The sequence below is a fragment of the Porites lutea genome, chromosome 12 (genome assembly GCF_958299795.1).
Source record: "Porites lutea chromosome 12, jaPorLute2.1, whole genome shotgun sequence".
Lineage (NCBI taxonomy): Eukaryota > Metazoa > Cnidaria > Anthozoa > Scleractinia > Poritidae > Porites > Porites lutea.
The window spans coordinates 16879723-16905789 of NC_133212.1; the positions used below are offsets into that span (position 1 = coordinate 16879723).

Below are 26067 nucleotides of genomic sequence, written 5' to 3' on the forward strand. Positions count from 1 at the left end.
ATCCCTGCGTATTGTCCGGGGGACCCTGGTGTGTTTCATTCGAGGTGTCAAGCTGAGGTTTATGGACACATGGCTCACTCCTCGGTCTAGCGAACCCGGACACCAAATTCTTGTAGGAGCGCACCCCATATACTTACTACTAACTTAACTTCTGTAAACGGCTAACGCAATTCAATAAAAACACTTCACCTAACGCGTTGTCTTGTGTGTTTTTTTTAAATACTAAATTATAGAGTATTTAGTTGTAAGTACTAACATTGATTTGATTTGCAGGTATCTTACAAAATACTTGTTGTAATAAGACCAATGAAAGTAAGACAGGCAAATCTCAATTCAATAAAAACACCTCACCTAATGCGTTGTCTGTGTGATTTTTTTGAATACTAAATTATAGAGTATTTAGTTGTAAGTACTAATGATGATTTGATTTGCAGGTATCTTACGAAATACTTTTTGTAATAAGACTAACGAAAATAAAACAAACCAAAAAACACTGAGTTGTGAGTGTGGTGTCTTTTAGACAATTGCGCGCATTGACTATGTGTCACATCATTGTGTCCTACTGCAAACACACAAATAACTAATTTTCCATTTCAGGTAGTAGAACGTCATTTTTTCTCGTCATTTTTTTTGGACTCTACCTCCATTTTTTTCCTGAGCCAATGGAAAGACACTTTTTGGGGCGCGCCCTCCCAAGATTACACAAGCTTTTTTTTTCCACTGCCCTTGGACTACTTTTTGGATGCGTTCTTGAAGAAACGCATGGCACCACCAACTTGGAAGTCGGAAGGGAGTGCAAAATGCAGAGTAGAAATTTGTAATTGAGTTGTACGTAATTAAAAGTTGATGAAAAATAAAGTTTAAAAACAAAAGAGAAATTCATCAGCTTGTTTTTTCCTTTACATTAATACGAAATAATGTAAATTAGGTAGATTTTTGTGGTTGTAATGGATTAGCATTTCTGCCGTAAGCAATAAATGTTTGACCAACACAATGTCGCTTCATGAGTGTGTTTTTTCTGTTAACAAGTTTTATTTCAGGAACTTCGGCCGTCACCTCTTTAAACGTTGTTTTTGCTCGAACATCGCCACCTCGAAGACGTCTTTTTGGGCGCGCCCTCTCAAGGCCGAGCAAGCCAATTTGATTGTTTGACGTTTGCTTTCAAGAAGCTCGTTTTGGAAGTACTTCTGGCTGCGTTCCTGAAGAAACGCATGCTTGGCGACAGTGGTTACGACTGAAAAACGACTCCAAGTTCTAAAGGTAATACAGATATATGTTTCTTTTTTTCAGTTGTTTTAACTGTTAGATGATCTTTTTGTGTTTCAGATTGAGTGCGTGAAGTTAGCTTTTTCCAGCGCGTAAGAGGTAAGGAAGAATGAAACGGACCATGAGAGCGCTAATCTGATTTTGCAGATGCCGGCACTTATCCTCAGACGATACTATTCATTAATTCAGACTTTTGTGGGATTCAAAACCACGATCTTTCTTTAATTACTTTCAAGACGTAGGATTCCAAGTGATGCACTGAATATCTGTTCGATGATAGCTGACAGAAATTGATTGGGTGTCAGCAGTCAACTCCAAGGCCTCTTAAAGGAAATGGACTTTGTAATCGGTTTTCAACTGCACGAAAAACCTAGTGTTTTGATATTATTAAGTTTGTGTTCAAGAAGAATTTTATTTAGGTCAGAGAGCAGGTCAAGCAGTGTTATGACAGTTCTGAACTCCGCCCGCCTTGCAGACCAAAGGTAAGTAAACCACGAACGAACACGTTCAAAAAATGTGACCAGGAAGAAAATCGATCGTAAGAAAAGCTCATGGCGTTTGTTCAAGTTTTGGATCTAGGTGCAAGTCCCTTACTAAACGTTGTACAGAATGAGGCTCTTATTTGAAATTAGAACCTGCAGCTTGAGTTTGTTTATAGCTGTCAGTTTCCTTAGTTGAAGGTGCCTCTGGCCCTTTAAGCCCCAATATCCATATATAAATTCTCCAAACTGGTCTTCTCAACCTTTTTTTAAAGAATGAGTTGAAAGAATTTGATAAAAGATCAAAATATTTTCTCTTAAGTGATCATTTTGTTAATTCTCATAGCGTAACTTCTTAACGTTGTATCAGGAATATCGTTAGGAGAAATGAGTTGTACATTGGAACACATCCTTTTCTTCAATGGACTTCTAATCCATGAAGGTTGCTGGATCAGTTTACGAGGTGTTACTGGGATTCAAACCCATGCCTACTAAGAAGTTTCTGAAAGCTAAATTTCCTGTTCTTGAGATGTATTTTATACAGATCCTAAAAGACTCGAGATGTCGCACCCTTTCTGGCCTACAGTCATAAGTCCTAGCAGAAGCCAGCGAGCAGTGACTTGTAATCGATGTGAGGGAACCTGCTTAAAGTCGGCAGAGGTAAGTACAAGAATAGAAAATATCCAACCCACATCTTTCAACAAATTAATAATTAATAGAAATATTGGCTGAAAAGAATTTGGGCCGGTGTCGAAACTGCACGCACTGAAAAAGAAAGTTCTTTACGCCTTTTTTTTGTGTCAAATTAATTGAACTAAGCATGTTTTGATACTTCAAAAATCTGGGAACAAAAGAGGGGCATTGTTAGCGCCACTTTTATTCTGTTAACCCTCAGACGTACACGTTAAGTCATACCCCCATGGTGGTACAAGGGGTTGGGGGGGAGGTTGATGGAACTCCCCCTTGGGTTTTTGACATGTTACAGTACTTCGAAACGATTTTGCCTTCAGTGGAAAGCCTTCGATCGTCTCTACAAGATGAAGTATATTTTATGGGTGGTGGCGCTGCTGGAGGTCTGTGACGTCACCAAACATTGTCGCCATCCTGGATTTTATCAAGAATTAGAAATCAGGTAAAAACATTTTCACTCCACCTTATGGAGGGTGCAACCCCCCCCCCTCCTCCCCCCCTTGTACGTCCGCCAGGGTTAAAACTTTCACTGATTTTGCTTCTAGTCTTGTTCCTTTTTTTCTAGCAAAATGTAGGAACTAACTGGTGAGGCAACGTCAAGACGAGTAGAGGGCTGGACATTTGACTGACACCCGCTGCATTTATTGTGATGATTAATTATCTTGTTGACGGAGATGATGATGACGATGGCGATTAAGAAGTGCTGTCAGTGGCAAATGACGACAGTGGTGATGATGATGATGTATCTAACCGTCTTCAGCAGGTGATACGTGCATTGAAATATAACTAGAAATCTGTGTATCGCAGACCCTCATGAGGCTCAGGGTAGGATGACCCGTTAATGATAAGTATGGCCTGGGATGGCGGAGAGAAATAGAGTATAAAATCAGTGCCGGATCCAGAAGGTTGAGATAATGAAGGGGCCCGGTCATCCAGACCCTTAGATAAGGGGGTAGGTGGGGGCGGTCTTCAAAAATAAAATTTTTCGGCCCTTCGGGCCTCAGTTTAGTCTAAAAGTAGGGGGCAAGCCCCCCCGGGCCCCTCCCCTAGATCTGCCACCGAAAATTGTCCAACTTACGACCTATTATACTGATACAACAGCAACAGCAAAGGCTAAAGGGACTTGAGTTTTGCCCATTGTTCAGATGGTCTTGGTGTTCTTCTCGGAGGATTTTTATAAGGCTAATAAGGATAAAACTGAAAATAATGACAAGCAGATGTAGTACATGATGAACTCATTTGAAGCACAAAAGGAAGGGAAAATGACATAAAAGGAAATAAATAAAGAAGAATGGAACCAAAATGAACTTAGAATAAGAAACAAATAAAAGGAAAGAAAATAAATATAAAAATAGTAAACTAACAATACTTAATAAGCCATGATAAAAAATAAATTGAAAATAAAGTCAAATAAATAATACGAGAATGAGAAAAACAATAGTAATGATTACGATAATGGTAATAAGAGAAAAGGAAAATAATTGCAACAAAAGAGACTTGATTGATTTTTGAAAACGAAACTGCAAGGACTTTAAGGCAGTCACGTTTCAAAAATCAGGCAAGAAGTAGTTTATGTATTTTAAAGTCTTTTTAGTTGCCACTTTTAATGCTTTTCCTTTTCTATTACTGTCATTATAATCATTATTATTATTATTATTATTATTATTATTATTATTATTATCATTTTTAAGTTCTTTTTTGTTACATTCTTTAGCTTTTTTTCCTTTTTCATCTTCATTATTTTGTGCTTAAGTCATTATTTTTAAGTTTTATCCTTATTGATTTATTTATATGTTTTTGGAGTTTGAAACTGTTGTTTCAAATTTTCAACCGAGTCGATTTCCTAGTATATAGGGACGGCCTGACAATCTGAATTTTCTGGAAACGCCAGTCTCTTTTGCCTTTGCTTTTTTTCTTAATTAGTTCGGTAGATGCTTTTATCCAATGAAGGAACAAGTGGAGGAAAACTTTTAAATTTTCAAAGTTAGAACTTTGAATAATAAGTTCAGTTAAACGTGTGGTCTTGATTTCTTGAGAGATATAGGAATAGTGACAAGCTGGGCAGCTTGAATAAGGCACCTTGATGTAAAGAGGCTAGATGAAGACGACTGACACCTGTTGCATGGATGATGATCATGATGATAGTGATAATGACGATGATGCCGGCCATGATGTTGACGATTATGCTGACAATGATGATGATGATGATGACAATGATTATGATGCTGATGGTAATGCCGACGACGATGCTGACGCTGACGACGGCGACGACGATGATGATGATGACGATGAGCTGACGATGATGACAACGATGGTGATGATGGCGAAAACGAAGATGACGTCACTGAAGTGATGATGTCGACAACGATCACTTTGACAATGATGATGATGCTGATAACGAAAATGACGTTGCTGACGATGATGATGATGACGACGATTATTCTGACAATGATGACGACGATGACGATGATTATGATGGTGATGAAGACGACGATGATGATGACGATGTTAACGACGATGATGATAATGACAATGAGGCGGAAAATTCTGATGATGATGATGATAAAAATGATGTTCTTGAGAAAATTTCTCTGATGAAGGAACTCCGAAGCTCAGCAATTGGCCGTGGCGACGTTAAAATGGTGAGTATCAGAGCAATGATCTTTGTTCTTCTTCAATACCTGACTGCTCCCCAGTCGACTTTCTTCTCTTACAACAACGACGGAGGCGCGTGGAAGATCCTTTCCCTGGATGCCGTAATAGTCTGTCTCCTGCGACCGTTCATTGACCAAGAGGGCCAAGAGAGGCGGCTGGGAACGAGTCAGTTTCGAAAGGGAAAACGCAAAGACCTAAAATCTGCAACGAGAGGGGTCACGTGAGGGAAAGCTAATCTTTGATAATGTGTCCCGCGTTAAACTAGAAGTTCAGTCATAAGCTTTCCCTGCTTTACTTATCAAAGCTGTGGACTGCAAAAGGAAGGAAAAAAAATGCACTTCTAGACTAAGACAACCTTGGGATATTCAAAACTGGATTTTGCCATTGATCGCTCGCACTTGCCTCTATGATAAATTAAGGCCGCTATATGTTCTGAAACACACGACAAAATACTCTGTAGCAATAGCAAAATAAACTTTGGATCGTCCTTTAAAAATCAAACAATAAAGGTATCTTCTGTTTTCGTCCCTACAGCTTCCAGGAAAAGAGTGCCAAGGATGTGTTCATATACATCAACACTCATCCTCCCTGAATATGATACCCTACCCTTGCTACTACCCTACGTCACTACATGCAGCACGAGAAACTATTATTAACAATAATAATCATGTATTACGACCCACATTTAAACAGACTGCTTTTCGCCGAGCTCGCTTTCGTAGGCTCCGGGCCAGCAAATACCATTGAAAAAAAATCAGATTTTACTTCTATAAGGTTTTACTTCGACAATTTCTTCATTACCTAATTTTTTATGCTATATTTTACTTTGTGAACTGGCAGTTTCTAACTGAGCAGTGAGTTTAAACTTGGACCTATGTACTGAAGAATTGCTTTTTTTTCTCGGCCGATAAATCGATAACGCAGGTTTAACGCGGTCTCTACTAAATTATCGAACTCTTTCAAAGCCTTAAGAAAAAAATGTAGTTTTTACCTTAGAGTTTAAGGAGTAAATCCTATGTGGTCACCAAATAAATAGAAAAAATTTACAAGCTTTAGTACATTAGCCGGCCCATTTCAGACGCCGAACTTTTTATGAGCCGAACCTAATACATCTAATTAGGTCAATTAGGAACACTTTCAATTTGGAACAGCTAAGCCGTTCTTCCTGCCTAGCCGGGTCGTGAATTTACCTTTGGATCGACTTTGGAACGGCTTTGAATAAGACGACGAACTTTTCATGTGCCGAACCTAATGCATAAATTGTTATAACGTATTTTGCAAGCAGTTCGACCGAAATGAATATTTTTCTCCTTTTGAATTTAGTTCGGCTGGAATTAAGCTCGGCGTCTGATTCAGTTCAGCCGGTCGTCTTCTGAACGTCTCAGTATTTTGCAAAGTAAAGAGTATAATTGGATATCAGTATAAAGTGTGACTCTTAAGACGCTGTTTAGAGTGAAAGAGTTCATATAGGACAATGAGAAAGGGGTCGTTTTTGTTAATTTCATTATCAGACTAAGAATAACAAGGGATATATAGCAAATTTTTGGAACCATTATGTAAAGGAAGAAAGCTATTTTACAAATGGAAGACGTTTTTTGCGTGAACTTCGTGTAAAGTTGAATTTATCAATTCGGCAACGAAACTTAGAGCGTTACTTGGAACTTCTGAATTCTTCTTAATTAATGCCACAAACGCTGACTTTATAGCTTAACATGTAACATAAACTGCAATAACGTTCTATCGCAGGAAGATTTTCAGAGGTTCCGAGCAAAATTTTTTTGCCTGATCTGAATTTGTCTGCAAAAAAAAATTAATAGCGCCTATATCTATCTGCTAAGTGAAGGACAGGAGATCATAGCTTTCACCCTTTACATTGATCCAATAAATATAATTCATTAAAAATTAATTTTTAATTTTTAAAAGTTATGTTTAGATATTAAGAGCGAAAGCGTTTTGATATCATTGCTCGAGCAATATTCAAATCGCTCGATTCTGGCGCCAGCCTCGCCATCTATTTACTCCGCGAGTAATTTTTTCTTCGTTTTTTTTTTTTTTTTCACCCTAGCTAAAATATTCATTTTGTTACCATACCTTTTTTCTTGCTTTGATATACAGTAGCAGGCCTTAAAACCCCAAAGGCGTCACCATAGCACTGGTCAGGGGGGAAAGGGGGTGGGGGGGGAGAGGGTCCATAGTCCCCATTTTACCAAATTAAATTGGTTTTCGGGGTTCACTTGTCCGGTTATGGTGTAATAATTGTATTTTTGGTCGTATTTTAATTGATGTATTTCTTAACAATAAAGTATGATAGAGATTGTTGAAAAACTGCGTGCTTGTTTCTTTGGTTGACTTGAAAAGGGGGCGCATAATATTTTGTCTCGACCTACTTGAACCTCGATGGTGGGTTAAGAGTGTTTTCACTTACTTGGCCAGGCCAGTAGCCAGGCAAATTTGTTACGACAAACAGAAAACCCAAACAAGAGAAACGAGGACTGGTTTGTGACATCAGCATGGCCGCCGTTTCATTGATTTTGCACTAGTGTAATTTTCAAGTTATAATAACTCCTCTAGTGGGGTTAATTTAACTCCTTATAGTGGAGTTATTTTTTTCGGAGTTATTTTAACTCCAAAAAGGAGTATAGAGATTTGGAGTTCATATTCAGGAGTTAAAGCAACCCCCCAAAAGGAATTATCCTTTGCCTAGGCGTTTTTACGCACCGGTTTATTTTTGGACACATATAAGACACTTTTCCCGAGAAAATGGAATGTCCGCCACGTCTATGAATGCATTCGAAGTATAAGATATCAAAAAGGAAAACTTAGCCTCATTAAAAGGCAAAAAATATCATTTTTAGGCCTGTAGCTTTTGCTGACTGGTTTGTGGGACTTAAAAGATATTCTAAATTCGCGCCAAAACCGTTCTAAAAAATAAACTGGTCATGAAAACGCCTTGACACGAGTACATGGGTGTTCCTCGCTCCAGGTTATGGGTTCCTGCCTATGCTTTGTTGGTTTTGCTGGGGTGAAAAAGTTTTATTTTCTCACATCACTTAAGTTTGCCTTGGTCTAAACAGGTGTCACCTGCATGGAAAAAAGACCTGAGGATCAAACAGTGATGAGAGAGTTAGACTAAGTTAACACGGTACAGGAAGAATGTTTAGAACGGTTGAAAATTCGTGCGTTTAAGTGCCCTGTTCACACGGAACGACGGTGCCTCAACCGTGTGAAAATTGAAGACTTAAGCAACAACGATGGCGACGGCTACGACAACTTTGCTTAAAAAGTGAATTCGCGCTGCCTCAAACTTAATCGCGCTTATTCCATCTCGTTCAATTTATCACATGCTGGAGTTGAATTCTAAAAGACTGTTTCGCGGTTCAGGAAAAGAAATAGGAAGTCCACGTCACGTCCACCATAAAACGTGAAATGAGGTATTTTCACGTTGTAGTCGTGCAGTGACAGCAAAGAAATGTATAGGAAAGCGTGATGCACGTGCAGATTTGTTGTTTTGCCAATCTAAACCTCTTTGCCGTTCTCGTTGCCGTCGCAGTCGTCGTTGCTTTAGCTCCTTATTGAACGGTCCTGTGTGGAACTGGAAGTGGAAGGTCAAATTTTTCAGCCGGTTGCAAATTCATCCGTTGTCGTATGAAGGTAGCCTTAAATTTGGTGCAAATGAATTTAAAACCATTTGTTGATTCGAACTACCTAGATTTTATAAATTCCACTAAGGAAGGTTAAACAACGTACGGTTATCAACATAGATTATTTTTGTCTTACGTTTTGTTTGGCGGTAGATATTCATGTACGACTTTTTAGTGTCACTGAAATTCAAACTTTATTCCAGCTGAGGCGATTCAAAAATGCCGTTTAATAATTCCTCTTTTCTTCAAACATGCTTTCTCTTCGAATTGGCTTGCTTTATCTACTTTTAATGTTAAGCTCATAATGCGCTACAATTGTGAAACATTTTACTGATTTTGCGACAAGAAAAGTATACAATAGATTGCGGCTTCATGCATTTAAATTCTCTTTTTCTTTTTCGCCGACTGACGTTTTAAAGAATTGGCTTTAATTTGAGGTTAAAAAGAGTCGTTATCCGTAGGTATATATTACTTTTTTTTATTACGGTATCTCTTTTGTTTTGCGTGTGAACTCTAGATAAAAACCGTACGGTATTCTCAGTCAATTTTATTTAACTCATATGCAGGTGCCAAATCGTAAAGCTATTCAAGTTCTTTTGAACAGTTGCCAAAGGTCTAAAACATAAACCTTTATACCTGGAAAGCAATTCCTAGACTGAGCCAGACTCAAAAGCTATTGGCAGATAAAGGTTACTGTCGTGCTATAGTTCTTCACTGCCCACTTGTCCCAAGATGGAAAGCATCAGTGGTTTAAATTTTACTACCAATACGGCTACCAAACTTCGAAACATCACCGAGGGAAACGTGAAACCAAACTACCAAGTTGCGCCAACTGATGTAGTCACCTTAATAATAAGTTTCATTACTTGTCCATTCGTGGTCCTTTTTAATGTGATGGTTATAATGGCTGTAAAAAGAAGACGAAGGCTTCAGACCAACAGCAACATCTTGCTTGCCTGTCTAGCAGCAACTGATGCCTTAACTGGTCTCATAACGCGGCCAGCGTTTATTCTGTGGAAAACACTCGGGTTGACTGGTGGGGAAGACCATATTGGAGCTTCGCGCTTGATCTACGTCTCAGCAATGCAAGCCCTTTCTGCATGCTCATGCCTGCATCTTATGTTAGTGACCGGCGAGAGACTTGTAGCGATCAAATTTACCATGCGCTACCCATTTATTGTTACTAAGAAACCATCAAGGTTGCAGTGATTTCGTGTTGGATCTTTTCTCTGACACCGGTTATTTTCAAGTTTATGGGAGTGCCAAAAATTCAGAGCCTCCGCGCTGTACCCGCTTTCCTTCTTTTCGTCGTAAGCTCTTGTATGATATTTGTTGTGTCTGTATATGCTGTTTTGTATCTTGAAACAAGACGCCATCAAAAGTTGATCAAAGGCCAGCAGATGCCGCAAGAGGAAGTACAAAGATTTCTTAAAGAGAGCAAAGCGCTGAAAACAACTGTATACGTAGTTGGTGCAGTGGCGGTGTGCTATCTCCCTTTGACGTTGCAGATTGCTAATTTGCCAGACAAACGAACAGCAATTATTGCCCCGGAATGGATCCGGACGGTTGTATTATTAAATTCACTTTTAAATCCGTTGGTGTATTGCTGGAGACAGAAAGAAATAAGGAAGTTTGTTTTTAAAACGAAAACGCAGGCTGTGAATCCGCACATTGAGTGACATTCAGACTGAAGATGCGCGTGAAAGAAGAAAACAGTGTAACCACGAAAATGCGCTAACATTCTACTTTCTTGAGGCAGGCAAATGAACGATATATATTAAGGTGCGCTAATTTTCAGCAAGATACAAACCTCGCTCTAATAATTTTAAATATATTTTTTTTCCATAACCACTGTTTTCCATTTCTCCTGGGGCCGGGTCATCCAGCTCTCTTGCCTGGGTATAACGTGTATTACTCTCGCCTCAAGAGAAATCGAAGACAAATTGGTTATGAAAAATTGTTGGAGGCAAACAAGGTGCATTATGGTCTATGTGAAAATGGTGAATACAAAAGACAACCGTAATTGAATTCAGTCTCTCTTTACTTTAAAGCTTTACCAAGTTAAGAGCTACTTTACATATTAATTACAGTATTATCGTGCGAGTTTCCAGGCGACGTTTATCAAACCATTAAGATAAATTTCATGTAATGATTTCGCCATGTAAACAGCTGACATATCGGATGTCGGACACCTGAGAAGCAATTCCTATTAACAGTTTTTTTAGCGCGACGTATAAAAGTGGCTGTGGGATATAGTTTCTTCACAATATGGACAAAAATACTAGTTTAGATTTAACAAACATTACTTACGAGCTCGCAAAAAACAGCGTAGAAAAGACGACAGAAAACGTCCAAGATTCGTCGACTGTTGTGATCAATTTAATAATTAACATCATGGCTTGTCCCTTCACAGTCCTCCTTAATGCGATGGTGATAATGGCTGTAAAAAGAAGAACAATCCTTCAGACCAACAGCAACATCTTGCTTGCCTGTCTAGCAGCAACTGACGCCTTAACTGGTCTCATAACTCAGCCAGCGTTTATTTTCTGGAACACATTTGAGATGACTGGAGCGATAAACTACATTCCAGCTCGACTGACCTACGGCACCGCATTGCGAGTCCTCTCTATGTGTTCTTGCCTACATCTCATGTCAGGGGCACCCAACGACAATTTTCGGAAAACTATCTGTTCGGAAGACGATTTGAGAGCTAGAATTTTCGGAACATTTGTTGTAAAATTTCTTGCTTGCCTGCTTCTCCTAGGATTTTCGAACATCTAAAATATGGTATAATTGCCTATTTTTAACGGATTTTTACCCTAAAAAGGTCACCTAGAATTTTCGGGAGCCTTTTTTCTGGCTGAAATTTTCGAAAAGGTAAGTTTTGATCCCTATAATTTTCGGATCACTAGACTTTCAGCTAGGAAATCCGAACAGATGAAAAGTTTTTAGGGGATAAAAATATGCCTATATCTACTGTTTAAAAACCAAAATACGTTTAACAATGCTATGTTTTAGTGGTTTTGAACTATATTCTCGTTGGGTGCCCCTGTCATGTTAGTAACTGCCGAGAGACTTGTGGCGATCAAATTTACCATGCACTACCGACATTTTGTTACTAAAGAAAATATTAGGGCAGATGTGATCTGCTGTTGGATCCTTTCTCTATTTTGCGATGCACTCAGATTAATCAAAGTCATAGAAGATCGCCAGGCCTTGGCCTTTAATCTTTTCGTCGTAAGTTCTTGTATCGTTTTTGTAGCTTCTGGTTATGCTGTTTTGTATGTTGAAACACGACGCCATCGAAAGTTGATCAAAATCCAGCAGATGCCACAAGAAGAAGCAGAAAGATTTCGTAAAGAAAACAAAACGCTCACCACCACTGTATATGTAGTCAGTGCTTTAATGCTGTGTTTTCTGCCCATGGCATTACGACTTGTTATTCACCTGATGAAACGACCAGAAATTTTTTCCTCGCTATGGGTCCGCACATTTGCCATGTTAAATTCCTTATTAAATCCGTTGATTTACTGCTGTAGACAAGAAGAAATGAGAGACTTTGTTTTTAAAACAAGAACGCAGGCCGTGCAACCCCATTGACGTTAAAACAATGTATCTGTTGACTCTCAAAGTCTTTTCAAGTTATTGGGTGAGTCAAGAGACGTAGAGCTGTAGGAATGCCTGCACTTTTCAAACGTCGTGCTTCTGCCGTGCGTAATTCAATTCATAATAAATTATAAATACATTACAAAAAGCGGTTTAAAAGTTCATTAAACCGCTTTCTTTTTTAAGTTGTGCTTTCGGCAAAAGCTACCTGATTCGACTAAGTGAAATTTGAGGTCTGAAACCAAGTCATTCTACAGTCGTGCTAGAGTCGTGCTGAATTAAAAAAGTCGAGCCACTGGAAGTTTAAAAAAGGACTAAATGGACGCATGAAACCACTGAACTCAAGGTACTCAGGATCAGCCAGAAACATCGATCGGGCATACGTCCGGGTATGTTTTCCAGAATAACTTAGGCGAGTGTATTTTTTATTACAATTTTAGTTACATTCAGGAAGACTTAAGGGGAAATCATTACGGGTACAATTGAGAATTGATTTGCTTTGCTGCAACTTTAGAATAAAAAAAAACCAAGTCTCTTGTTAACATCATGACTAACTTAAATGTATTCAAATCCTTGCTTTTCGATTTAAAATTTTTCGGCGAAGTTTTGCTTCAGGTAACAACGATACTCTTAGTCAATTTTTGACTGTAAGTTGTATTCATCCATCGATTTTAATGCTACCCATCTCTTTTTTATCAGCTGCCATTAAAGTATAAGGTTACAAACCTGTCTATATCTCCAGAACAGTTCCAAATAAAGGTCCGTGGCTGTTTGAGGCATTGTCGCATAGTTTTTCATGCCCACTTGTCCCAAGATGAACCAACAACACTGGTTTCCCTGGTTTAAATTCTTTAATCAGTACTAACGAAATTCTCACCGGAGAAAACATGACAACAAACCAAGTTTTGCCAGCTGCTGTAATTACTGTAATAATGAGCAGCATCACTTGATGGTCCTTTTTAATGTTATGGTGACTGAATGGCAGTAATATATAGATTTAGCCAAGCCTAAAAGCGGAGCTCTTGTTAAATTCTCCACTAGCTATAAGGCTTTTTGGCGGTGAATCTCATGAGGATGACTTTTGCTAATTTTACAAGAGAGCGACGAGAGGCGGCTGTATTCGCAGGATCGCCTGGCCTTGGAAAGAACACTGTGTATGAAAACGAAGTTCCTTTCGAGCTGAGTATTGAAGAATGTTCCTGTCCGAGCAGCAACAACGGTTCAGTAGACGTTCTCCACTTCCGTCCGCACTCCCCTCCCCCCCAAAAGGGTTTTTACTACGTTCAAAAATTGGCTCACCACAGTATGAATGTAACAAAGTAAATATGATTTGTAACTAACCGAACCAAGTTGTTTGAAGGTGGAAGGCACCCTTCAAAGTGAAAAAACTGAACTTAAAGTAACAATGGAATGTTAGTTAAGCCTATCCTTAGCATTATAAATAGAAATACTGAAGTTAACCAGAAAAAGATATTATTCTTACGTATAAAATTAAGTATTGAAAACGAAAAAGACTCAGAATTTTTGTATATTTGTGACTGTTGCGTACCCATATAAAAATTAACTGATGAAAATTTCTCGCCATTTTAAATTTAGCTTGTAAAGAAATATCCATCTACCGCAAAACAAGTTTTAACTTGGTAAAACACCTTTAGAGAACGAAAATGTACAGTACCATCAAACTTGATACCTGGATTATGCTGACACAAGCCTTAAATATTTAAATAGCTACAAACTAATATCTACTTATTCTTTAGTTGTACGGAAGGAAATTTAAAGCTTACGCAAGTACTACTGCCACTACCGTAAGATGAAGTGGAAACAGGATGAAGCCTTTCACGCCATAACATTTGAATTTAAACTTTTGAGTGTGAGCGTCCAATATGATAAAATCGATTCTAATTCAAGTGATTGATTTATTCCCCGGCCGACTATATATGAATAAAGAGAACTGAGATAGCTGTTTTATTTTATTTTATTTTATTTTTTTTAAACTCTAGCCAGTGATGTTGGCCATCTTGATAAAAATATGGGCATCACGGAAAGATTTATTGCTCAAAAGCCGGACCTTTATCTCTTGTGCTAATTCTTCAACGGGCGAAAAGAAATGCTCTCCAGGTTTATTTTTTCATCTATTCAGTTATGAGAGAGCTATTCTAAAACCCTGTTTACATGGAGTGGGGGACCCCGGTCTAGTGGGGTAGGTTTCTTTTGTTTTGTGTCCCCCAGAGCGTGAAAACAAAAGAAACCAACCCCACTAGACCGGGGTCCCCCACTCCATGTAAACAGGCCCTAAGGCATTACCCGTGATTAAATTCAATTGCTGAATAACGATTGCCTCAAAAATAATGAAAACATCGCATTAGCCAAGCCTGAGCCTCAAGATTATCAATAGAAATTTTGTATTCATTCATACTCTAAGAACCACCGCAAAATAAAAAGAGGCTGAGAATTTGATTTTAAAGTATATGTATTATATTGATCATGAAATTATGATGAAAAGTGGCATGCCTACATATTATTAAATACATTGTTTAATTTCGTCATGCAAAGATTTGCGGCAAAACTAGTTATAATATATTGCTTTTAGGAAGAGACATTTATTGGAGGTGAAAAAAATGAACTAATGAATGCTTTATAACTTTTAAAATAAGTGGGTATTTTTTGTCTCAAAATACAAATATACACTCATAGTTGGTAAGTTGGTCAACTTTGAAGATTTGCTTAATTTTGTCGAAAATTTAGTCTTGATACATTGGGTTGTATCATAACGTTTGTGACAAAAGTATAGATTAATTTGCCTTGTGGCGGTGTATTAATTTGCATTGGAGAGAGAAACTTGAAAATATCACGGCAGTACTTAGCTATTACATGGATAAAAGCAGGTTTGCGGAAGAAAGGGTTGTATGATTGTTTCGCTATATTTTTCTGTGGGGCCGAATGTGGGTTAGTGAGAAAGACTGATTCGTCATAAGAAACGATTCCTGCAGTAATATAATTCAAACCCGGAGTTACTACAAAACCAGACCGATTTTAGGCCAATTTTACCTGTGCCCTGTAATTCATCTCGGCGATACCATTAATATCCGGTCCCCTCATACAAAAGTAGCTTTTCGCAGTGGGTAAAATGTAGGTTGTAGGAACCCTGCCAATACTCGATCGGTAGTTAAGTAGAAAGATAGGCCCAATGATCCGTAGCGTGCAGAAAATAGCGTTGCTGCACGATTTGGCCAACAGATCGCGTCGACAAATAATTCAGTATTAGAAAGTAAACTTTCACTTTAATAATAGTCTTAGAAACAACTGCTTCTAATTAATTTTACCTATTTAATTATTCAACCTTTTCGCCAATACAAAGTCTACCGAGTTGTATCTCTCGTTTACTTATTTCCTTGCACTGTTGTCGACGATCAGATCTCGATTCGACATTTTCCTTGCTAACCCAATTGTTTGCGAGGAGTTCCACGAATTAGGTGAACTATTTAGAATTGCTACTGTGTTTTTATTTAATTTTTTAAAACAGGTCATTTTATCAGTTTCCTCATTGTTTCTTTTGCGGTACGGTTTCTTTTTGGTCCTGAATTAAAATATCCATCAGAGTTACCTTCATGAAAAATAAAAATAGATCTGTTTGACCCCCTTTAGAAAATTGTTGCAAATCAGACTTTCTATAACTCGTGTAATTTCATTTGGGGAATTTCATTATAGCAGATTACTTAGTAGGAACTTTCTTCATAAAGCTATAGAATTCGCTGCTTTTTTTCTATCGTTTCACTCCTAATTCGTCCTAATGTAATACATATCTTGCGTGCGGCAAGGATTTGCACAAGTATAAAAGACAAAAAGGAACAAAACTTCAATGCTTTCCATGTCAATTACACAAAATTGTATATCTTTTTTAAAATCTTCTGGCTAGTCAGTTAGTTATAAACTAAAAATTAATTTTAAACTACATATCGCCTCAAAGGGTCGAATTTTTAAATAAAAAAAAAATTTCTCCATCAATATTCGGCTCTTAAAGCTCGGCACTTTCCATGTTGTATTAAACTATTTTCTGTTTCTTATGCCGGAAAGAAATCATTACTTCGTGGCAGAATAACTATGAGAATTAACCACTTGATTATGTTGAGGTTATTTTTATTTGATATTATTGTTTTTGCGGAGTTAATTGTCCTCTATATTAAAATGCCTGGGAAAATTAACACAAAGACCAACTGCTAGAAAGCCAAAATGTCTTATAAAATGAGTTATGTCTCGAGACTGCACTTTTGACGCAGCAGATATAAGGTCACTGGTAAAGTCGCACATTTCGAGCTTTAATCCCTCTCGTGTCTTGATGGCCAACATCACTAGTTTCGATTCTACAAACATAACTAGCAAACATGAAGACACCACCGAAGGCGGCTCGTTAAAAAATGATCATTATGAGGTGGATGTCACTACTTTGATCATAAACAGCATCGCTTGTCCTTTTACAGTTCTCCTTAATGTGTTGGTGATAATGGCTGTCAAAAGAAGACGACGACTTCAGACCAAAAGCAACATTTTGCTGGCCTGTCTAGCCGCAACTGACGCCTTAACTGGTCTAATAACGCAACCAGCCTTTATTCTCTGGAAAACGTTTGAGATAACTGGTGCGCTCAACTACAACCCAGCACGCGTGATCCACGGTTCGGCACTTCGCGCCCTTTCTGTTTGCTCCTGTCTTCATCTTACGCTAGTGACTGCTGAGAGACTTGTAGCGATCAAGTTTACAATGAATTACCTATATATTGTAAGTGAAGAAAAAATTAAGGTAGTAGTTATCTTGTGTTGGGTCGTCTCTCTCGTTTGTGAGGTTCTCAAATTTATCAAACCAGTAAAGAATTTTTCTTTCTTTTTCATCGCCTTAACCATAAGCTCTTGTATCATTTTTGTCACTTTTTCATATGTGCTGCTGTATATTGAAGGTAGACGTCATCGAAAGCTAATCAAGACCCAGCAGATACCCCAAGAAGAAGTAGAGCATTTCGCGAAAGAGAACAAAGCGTTGAAGACAACTGTATATGTAGTTGGCTCTTTAGCAGTGTGTTTTTCGCCCATAGCCTTAGCTTTTATTACTTTCTTGCTGAAACGGCCTGATATTTTTCCACCACTATGGGCCCGCACGTTTTCAATGCTAAATTCACTTTTAAATCCGTTGATTTACTGTTGGAGACAGAAAGAACTGCGGAAGTTTGTTTTTAAACCAAAAATACAGCAGGTCGTTCATCCCCCTTGATTTAAAGTCAGACCTACCCACTGGCTTTTATAGTATATATAGCAAGGAAGGGACACCCAACGATTGTTTTCTGTAAAATTTCTGTTCGTAGAAGCAAATTGCCAAGGATAAATAATACTATCGATTGAGGAAGGCTAAAATTTCTAGATGACCGTTCCATTCGACGTGTACAATTTTCAAAGCCTGTAAATCTAATAAATTCGCTGCGATTTTCTTAAGTTTAATTTTTCGCATTTCACTTCCCAGGTTAAGATATGTTTCGTAGAAAAAAGAAACCTAAAATTTTTTGATTCGAAAATGTGATGAAGAGGGGAATCAGAAAAGTTCTTACTTTCGTAAACTTTAAATTGCAACTAAAATTTTCGCGAAAATAATACTAAAAGCCTCTTCGAAAAGACTCAAGTTGCCTTATGATCGAAGGATACAAATTTGATAGCACCGCTTAAGATGCATTTCTCGAGATCTAAAAGTACTGTGGATAGCCTGACTGTTTTCCATACATTTAGGAGGAAGCCCTCGTTGCAATGGCTGCCCCTAAGAGGAAGGTACCCCCCATTCTCATCAAAGCTTTAACAAGCTAAGTTTAAAGCTATTTCGTTAAACACGCCGTTTCTTTATAAAAGCTGCTTACTGCATGTGCGTTTATCGGTTGCAAATTGAGTGCAATTAAGAGTTAAAATTCATTTGAATTCTGTGTTTTTCATTTTTTTATTTTTTCTGTAAACGTAGTTTAATTAAACATATTTAGTTGGTGTGAATGAGACATAAGGTTAGAACTCAATCTAATAAAACATGCATTGAGCGAGGCATGCATAACGCTTAATAATAAATATTGTATTAACTGATTATTTATAAGATCGAGTTATGAAAATGTTCAAATTGTGCAATTGATGTCACGAACTAATTGTAAGTAATTTCGCTAAATTTGAGAATCCCTCGATTATTCGGAAGTAGTTCAATTTTAAGGAGCTTAGTATACTTAATCGCAGATAACCTAGCGTTTTATAAGTACTCTATTCTAAGCCACCAGCACTCAGTACGAATTTTTTCATGTGATCTCTCTGAACCCGTAGAAGTAAAAACAAGATTAAGAACAGTTGGAGTAGTGCTGTTTATCTTGCAAGCTGTATAACTGAGATCAAGCACTCTATCGGAACTAGTGGAAGATGCATGAAGATGACTTAAGTTCCTATTCAGGTGGAGGATATGTATGCCGTCAATCCGTCAACGCTAAATTGTGGACTAAATGCAAATAAACTTTAATTCATAACTGTAAATAGAGCAATCAATCAGACTTTATAAGAGATGTAATCTCAGCAATCACCACTAAGTTTATGTCTTGATCTTAAATCTTATGGTATAGCTGTAACACTAAGGACGTACTGTGCCAAGATGAATACTGTCCTACCCTCCAGACTGATCGCTGAAGTTGTGGTTCTTTGGGACTGAAAAACCCTTAGCCGTTTTAAGGGCTTGGCTTGTTTACATGGAGGTGGGGGACCCCAGATAGGTGAGGTAACATGTAGCGGGTAACCCCACCTATCATGTAGACGTGATCAAATGAGAGATTATATGGACCGGCGGTTTACCCCACCTAACGGGTTACCTCACCTACCTGGGGTACCCCATCTCCATGTGTACAGGCCCTAAGTCCTTTGCGCGCTGCAGGGTCATTGTTGCGTCGAAATGCATTATGGGACTGTTCTGGGCTCTGTCTCTTTTTTTAATGTCGACGGCGACGGCTACGAAAACGTCACTTAAAAACGTACGTCGCGATGCTTCAAACTTTATCGCGCTTAATATTTCATCTCGTTCAATTCGTCAAATGTTAGCAATTTTTTCTGGTGTTGAATTCGCAAAGACTGTATGGTTCGTACAACTTCAGACAAACAAATTTCAAGGATTTTTTAAGGACGAATTACAGTTTTCAAGGACTAATATTTATTCAATAATTAATCGGCATTCTTTAACCCCCTTTTGAACACATCACTGGCTAAAACCAGTAATGCACGTCATTTTGTTCAAGCACAAAAGTGTTTTTACGTAGGATGAGCCAGATTTCTCTCGGCAAAATAATCTAATTTTATAGAAAACGGGTGTCTGGCGTAGGCGAGATAGTGAATTTCAATTACTTTTCAAGGACCTTAACCGAATTCAAGGACTTCTCAAGGCGACTACTAAAGATAAGGACCTTTTCAAGATTGTACGAACCACTTTCTTGTTGCTTTGTGTTCAAGTGAATTAGGTATTTTCATGTCGTAGTCGTGCAGTGACGGCCAAGAAATGTACAAAAAAGCGTGATGCACGTGGCGGGAGAGTTGTTGTTTTGTCCATCTAAGCCTATTGCTTTTTTGTCGTTCTCGTTGACGTTGTCGTTGCTTATGCTCAGATCCCTATCGGCTATTAGGAGGTTGCGCAGGAAAATGGGTCAAAATTCGTCCCCTAAAACAGACCTACAATGCAATTTCAAGGAGCCACACCCAGTCTATCAAGTCTCAGATGCAGCTCATAGTTACACTTTATTCTTATTTGCCTCTGAAAGTAACTAGTGCGATAGAATAATGTTATATTCACTGTAAAATCAATATGATTCCGAATTTCTTGTCTTTTCAACATACATTTCTGAGAGGCCTTTTTTGCCAAAAAATGGACAGTAAAACCATGTCAGATTTTGGGCCAAAATAATGGGTTAATCTCGGGTTGGAAAAATCCTATTTGGTGAACATATTAACCTGAGAAAACAGCCGACTTTTCGCGACGCTACAAACGGTTTCACCGCGAAATGACGTCTGAGAAACAAGCGTAGAAATTCCATACTGATGACGCGTCACTTCACAGACCTGGGTAAATAGGTTAATGCCTCTGATTGGTCGTGCCATGAGGGAAATTTGCTTCACGAAGCACTACCCAGATCTTGGTCGATAGTGACGCCTCGTCAGTATGGAATTTCTGCGCTCGTCTCTCGGACGACAACAACAACAACAAAACCGACTGTTTTGCGGTGTAGGGAAAATTCAAGTGTCTGTGCAAGATGCCATTGTGATTTGTGAGGGTAGTGTCACAGTGACATGGACATCCCCATTCCCAAACCCTAGTGATATGGGCATCCACTGTAACCCTAACCCAAATCGCTAAGGTAATATGAGAAGGGGATGCCCATATCACTAAGGTTTTGGGAATGGGGATGCCCAAAACGCGGGGTGTCCGTATCACTGTAAACGGCCGGCAACTAGAACCAAGCAATTATAGCATTGGTATCGAGTAAAACTAAAGCCCATGGATTGCCGTGAATATCTAGGACCAGTCTGGAAGAAAAAAACGCTCCTGATTGCCCCGATTTGTCCCCAAGTATCCCAGACAACGACTAAGGCCCTGCACTCACTAATGCATTTTCGTTGTCATCGAAAATCGATTCACGTCCACGTTACCGTTTTGACGCGTTTACGACTGTCCACACTGAAACGTTTGAAACGCACGTTGGGACGTAAGCTGAACTCTATGAACATGGTAAGAACATAGGCGTCTGCCATATTGCGGTTTTGATGCGTTTTCGACCTTTCACCCTAATACGTTTCGTTTTGAACGACTTTCAAGAGCGATTTATAATCAACGCGTTTTCAAACAAAAACGCATTAGCCTGGTCAGGGCCTCAGAGTTTGTCTTTTTTTCCGTAGGCAAATTCTGGGACGCACGAGAATAGGAAACCCCCGATCGTCCGCCGGGACTTATCTATCGCAAGGAAACTTCACAAAAGCACACAAACACAAATCCTTCAGGAAAATTCTTTAATTTTTGTCTGAAATTACCAAGCTTTTCCAGCGTCTTCCTGACTTGGGATATAAAGTTATCTGAAATGCTCTATAACCCTCTGGAATGCCATGTATAAATAAGAAATCTTCCCTTTCGGGGGGTAAAGCGGACTGACAGCCCCAAAGAAAGTTATGTCATGTTGTACAACGAGGCAAATAGAGCAAACCCCAGGTGAAAAAAAATCTCTAATATCAGGATTATATTTTGAACAAGGTTCTTGAATTAGTACGACTCCCAAAGATCCATGTGAAAGCAAGTCTCCGACTCCGGCTGCCGTTATAAGAATCACCAAGCAAAGTTCCTAACATGTAACAGATGAAAGTGAAAGTTTCCGCATTACACTATCTCGAGGTTGGCTATAGCCTCCTACGCACACGTTCTTAGCAGTTCGTCACGCGTTCCTGCCCCAAGGAGATTTCGTGACGAGCCAAAAGAACGTCTGCGGGGGAAGCTAGGTTGGCTGCAAACGCAACAAGAAGAACCTGACACGATATTTCGGTATTCAGTAGGAGAGAAAAGGGGGTGGGAGCCCAAGAAATAGGGGACGAAAGGGCACGGAGGACGGGAGAGAAACGAGTGGGAGAGGGAAGTTCTGCAAGGGCAAAAAGCAGGAGAAATAGGGGGAAATTGCGCAACAATTATTAATATTCCGCAATCAAAAAAAGGGCTAATGGCAAGAAACCAAGAAAATAGGGGCGGGGCCGAAAATGCAAGATACGGGAGTACGGAGATTTCAAAAAGCCCCTATCCCCCTTCCCACTATTCAATGGTGACTTGATGGCAAGTTCAGTGGTCTCGACCGGATAAAAAAATACAAAACGTTCTTTCCTATTTCACTACGAAACGAAACCTAATATAAAAGGCTAATCCTAGAGTAAAAGACAGTCATTTTTCCTTCTTTTGTCCTCGTAGTTTTTGGGAGCTATCCTTTCTAACAGCGCTGGTTGAATCCGCTGAATCTGACGCATCATCAGTTGGAATGTTTCCTCCACGTTCAAGCCAGTCTGTAAAGGTAAAAACAAACGGTAAATTCCCTATAGACCTTGTCACGGTTTTGGAAGCCATCTTGACGAGTAGGCAAACGCGTGAGAAATTACAGTGATTGTATGAGAATGTAATGTCGAATAAGATCCGTAAAACGACTGTTCTGAAAAAAAAAAGAATTTTGACTAAAGCTACACAGTAAAGGATTCTACCAACAAATTTTTGGGGCCCGTACACTGTACCTGTGCTTTAATTCCCAGAGTCTTCCCACATATTTGCATGCAATTTTCCCGAGAAATTTTAGTCGACAGGAAGAAAGATTTTTAAACACAAATGTATAGAAAATTATAAAAAGTGGGTCTGGAGCACGCTGCATGCATCGGTGTGAAGCTTTAGTTTACGATTCATATTTTTTTCAGAAACGCCGTTTTACGGAAATTCAGTATTCGACATTAGATTCTCATACAAACAGTGTAATTTCTCACGCGGTTGCCTACTCGTCAAGATGGCTTCCAAAACCGTGACAAGGTCTAGTGCACTTTACTATTCGCCAGTTTAGAAACAAGCAGGAAAACTGGGACGAGTTAGCTTTCGCTTCTAAGACCAAGGCCTGGTTCAGACGCCGTACTTTTCATGTCGAACCTAATTGGATAAGTTCGACTTTGGAGCGACACTGGCGGAACATCTGATTCAAACGGCGCACCGTGTGTCGAGCCTAAGTTAAATTCGACAGACTTTGTCGAACTTAACGCTTTTGCCGCATCAAACTAAAACTGCCGTACCAAACACAGCTCTTCTGCCGCACTTAATTCATCATTAGGAGCAGCGTCTGAACCGGGCCTAACTTCTTTTTCACTCACATACACTGTAGCCAGCATCTATGCAAATTGATTGGAATAAAAGAAAGCTTTTGCATAAGATAAGAGTTCAACTTCCACAGGATTGGTTTGGAACACCACCTTGCTGTGCAAGTTTCCATTCCCGTAGCATGTTTCATTTCGAAAATACAGCAATTTGAACTTCCGAGTTTTCACCGTGCGTGACACCAAAATAGGAATGCTGTCTCGTTGGAAAAAGTCTATCCTCTTGATTTTCAGCAGTTTAACCATTTCAGGTATTAGAAGATATGTTTAAGCGCACGTATGCTAGTTCTCGAGTAAAAAGAAAGAGCTTATATAGAAAAAGTGAACTCCAGATGGTTTTGTTGATTTCCGGCGGCCACAATGGTGCACCAAAACGGTGCACCAATATGGCGTCTCCATACAAAGCTCTACAAAGGTGCGCGAAACGTTTCGGCACATAACTCAGAAACTGTGGGCCACAAAGACCTGAGACTTGGTAAATTGTTTATATATTAGTCTTTTATAACATTTCATTTTCTTGGCTTCTTCCACCGGAAGGTTTCCAATTTAATTTTTTGTTGCGTGACAGTGAAAACGATCTATTGTTTTGGAACACCAATATGGCCGCCGTGATATCATGTAAAACGCTCTCTTTCTAGTTACAGGGAGAAGATGAATTGGCCAATAGCTGCGTCCCAGTAACGATCCCAGAAAGGAGTGCGGGAAAAATTTCAGCTCTTGAACCCTTCTCGTTTATAGCTCTTAAAGTGACGAAAGCAATCGAAATACTTAGATTCTAGAATCCTTTCTTAAAAGCTTTTGATAATTTTTAAAAATAATTACTGTAAGCTATAACAATGACCAAAAAAATCAATTTGGAAGATTTATATCTGCTGAAGATGGGCTGTACTGCCCTTTGCAGATCAGACATTTAGATTTAGATGTCATTTCCCCAAATTAATTTGTTAAAAATATTATGACGATTGATGTCTGAAATCATCCAATGACAAACCCACTGGGGAACTGTCAGACGGAATGAAGAGATTCTACACAGAGGCAAGGTTTTAATGAATAATTTTAAAAATTACAATCATCAATAGCGGTTTTCGCACGGTATAAAGAATAACTATATCAGTTAGCCTGCGTGGCAGGCGCAAAAACGGGAGGGGGAGGGGGGGAGAAAGGGAAAAGGAATCTCCCCAATCCCCCTCCCCTTTTTCCCTTCCTCCCTATTTCCTACCCCCTACCCCTTTCGACGCCTGCTACGCAGGCTATATATCAGTATGCAGATCGAGAAGGGGGTCACCCACTAAGACGAGAGGAAGTAAACCAAATTTGGCTTCATTTGTAGCCAGTCTCTACAAGGTATTATACTCAAAAGCTCCCGGACCCTCACATAGGCCAACTTTTCAATGTAAAGTAAAATGGAACACTTTGTTTATGGTGGAAGTACACTTTCGTGCTCTAGTTAGTTACTGTAACATTCTGAAAATAAGCCCCAGGGCTTATATTTTTCATTGGCCCTTTTTGAGGGGCTTGTTTTTGGAGGGGCTTATCTACGGAGGGAAATTTGCGCATATACATGGAGGGGCTTATTTTCGGAATTTTACGGTAACATGCACCACACTTACATAATGACAGAAAATATAGCCAAGATTAAACTGCATGTAACATGGTTATAAATAACTTAATTGGCAGCAGGCAACAGCTGGAAAGACCCGGAAACTTTTCGGGCCCCAAGGCAAATATAATCACAACTTGTTGAATGGTAGCACAGTTCCAAGCCCACAAACCGGTCAATTTTGCTTTGTTACCGATAGTTTCATTGTATTAAAATTTTCAAAATAATTGAATCTTTGATCTTGGTTGTAAACACAACAAGCACAAAAAATCTTGCCGGGCCCGAAAAGTTTCCGAGACTTTCGAGAAACAAACCCCAGGGAACTCAAATCCAAGCGTGCTGCTTCCTGTTCCTTTTACATGGTCTTTTCTAAGAATACACTACATTGCCTGAAATTGACTGTTCAAACTGGAAAAACAACCCTGCCAGGGTTTAAATTACCTTTGCTGATGTCTCAATCAATGGAATATTGACATCTGAAGAATTACAATACTCTAACACTTCATCTTTGTTAACTTCCCGTTCACCTTCCAGGTCCTGCAATAAATAATATTGTTCCGTTAACAAAACTGAAGCCTGAGAAAACAGCTGACATTTTGTGATGCCACAATCAATGGTTTCCCTGAGACACGATGTCTGGGGATTGACTGCAGAAATTTCATATTGGTGACCTGTCACTGCCAACATCTGAGTAGAGCTTCTGATTGGTTGAAGCAGCTTTCCCTCGAAACACCACCAATTCGAAGCTGAAGTACTACCCAGATCCAGGTAGTAATAACAGTATGAAGGTTCAGTCACCATTTTGTGGGGAAATCAGTGATAGCATTCCAAAATATTAGCTGTTTCCCAAGGCTAACACAACTGTTATCAATTAACTGTCACCACATCAAACTGCATGCACACCTAACCCAGGGTTTGCCAGAAAATTTACAGAAGGAGAAAAAAAGGTATAAGGAAGGAGGAAATAGATTATGAAAGGCACTCATGTGTGAGGGACATTAACTAAAGGTATGTAAGGGGGATCTTCCCCTTATACTGGAGGAGTCTGGGTGCCGTCCCAGGCAAATCAATTGTAGAGGTCCTAAAAATGCATTGAGTGACCAGGGAAGAATTTAAGCATTGAGGATAGAACCTTAACTACTCACATTTGCTTGACTTTTACAATGTATATCATCCAATGAAGACGACAGATTTATTAATCTCCTCAAAAATC

The 26067-nt window shown here is 39.0% G+C and overlaps 4 protein-coding genes across 5 annotated transcripts in view; 3 read left to right on the forward strand and 1 right to left on the reverse strand.

Annotated features, from left to right (window-relative positions):
- Window positions 1-26067, forward strand: part of LOC140953594 (NADH dehydrogenase [ubiquinone] 1 beta subcomplex subunit 7-like) — a 139506-nt gene that overhangs the window by 36184 nt on the left and 77255 nt on the right. The window lies entirely within an intron of this gene.
- LOC140953786 (uncharacterized) lies at window positions 11000-12331 on the forward strand. Its single transcript, XM_073403172.1, has 2 exons — window positions 11000-11382; window positions 11917-12331. Exons 1-2 carry the CDS (start codon window positions 11000-11002, stop codon window positions 12329-12331), a joined length of 798 nt encoding a protein of 265 aa, XP_073259273.1.
- On the forward strand, window positions 16587-17597 carry LOC140953787 (adenosine receptor A2a-like). The gene has a single exon (XM_073403173.1). The coding sequence runs from the start codon at window positions 16587-16589 to the stop codon at window positions 17595-17597; it is 1011 nt and encodes a 336-aa protein (XP_073259274.1).
- LOC140921430 (ras-like protein rasD) overlaps window positions 21366-26067 on the reverse strand; it is a 15421-nt gene continuing 10719 nt past the window's right edge. For both annotated transcript variants that reach the window (XM_073371425.1, XM_073371424.1), the window contains exons 6-7: window positions 25296-25391; window positions 21366-22411 (exon numbers count right to left, since the gene is read on the reverse strand). In XM_073371425.1, coding sequence (XP_073227526.1) covers window positions 22277-22411; window positions 25296-25391 — 231 coding nt within the window. In that variant the 3' untranslated portion in view covers window positions 21366-22276. The remainder of the gene's footprint in view (window positions 22412-25295; window positions 25392-26067) is intronic.

What these genes read in the sequence shown, in the direction of transcription:
- LOC140953787 (XM_073403173.1), top strand. Translation starts at nt 16,587, where the DNA reads ATGTCTCGAGACTGCACTTTTGACGCAGCAGATATAAGGTCACTGGTA.
- LOC140953786 (XM_073403172.1), top strand. Translation starts at nt 11,000, where the DNA reads ATGGACAAAAATACTAGTTTAGATTTAACAAACATTACTTACGAGCTC. An exon ending in TGTTCTTGCCTACATCTCAT is followed by an intron (nt 11,383 to 11,916) that starts GTCAGGGGCACC and finishes CGATGCACTCAG; the next exon opens with ATTAATCAAAGTCATAGAAG.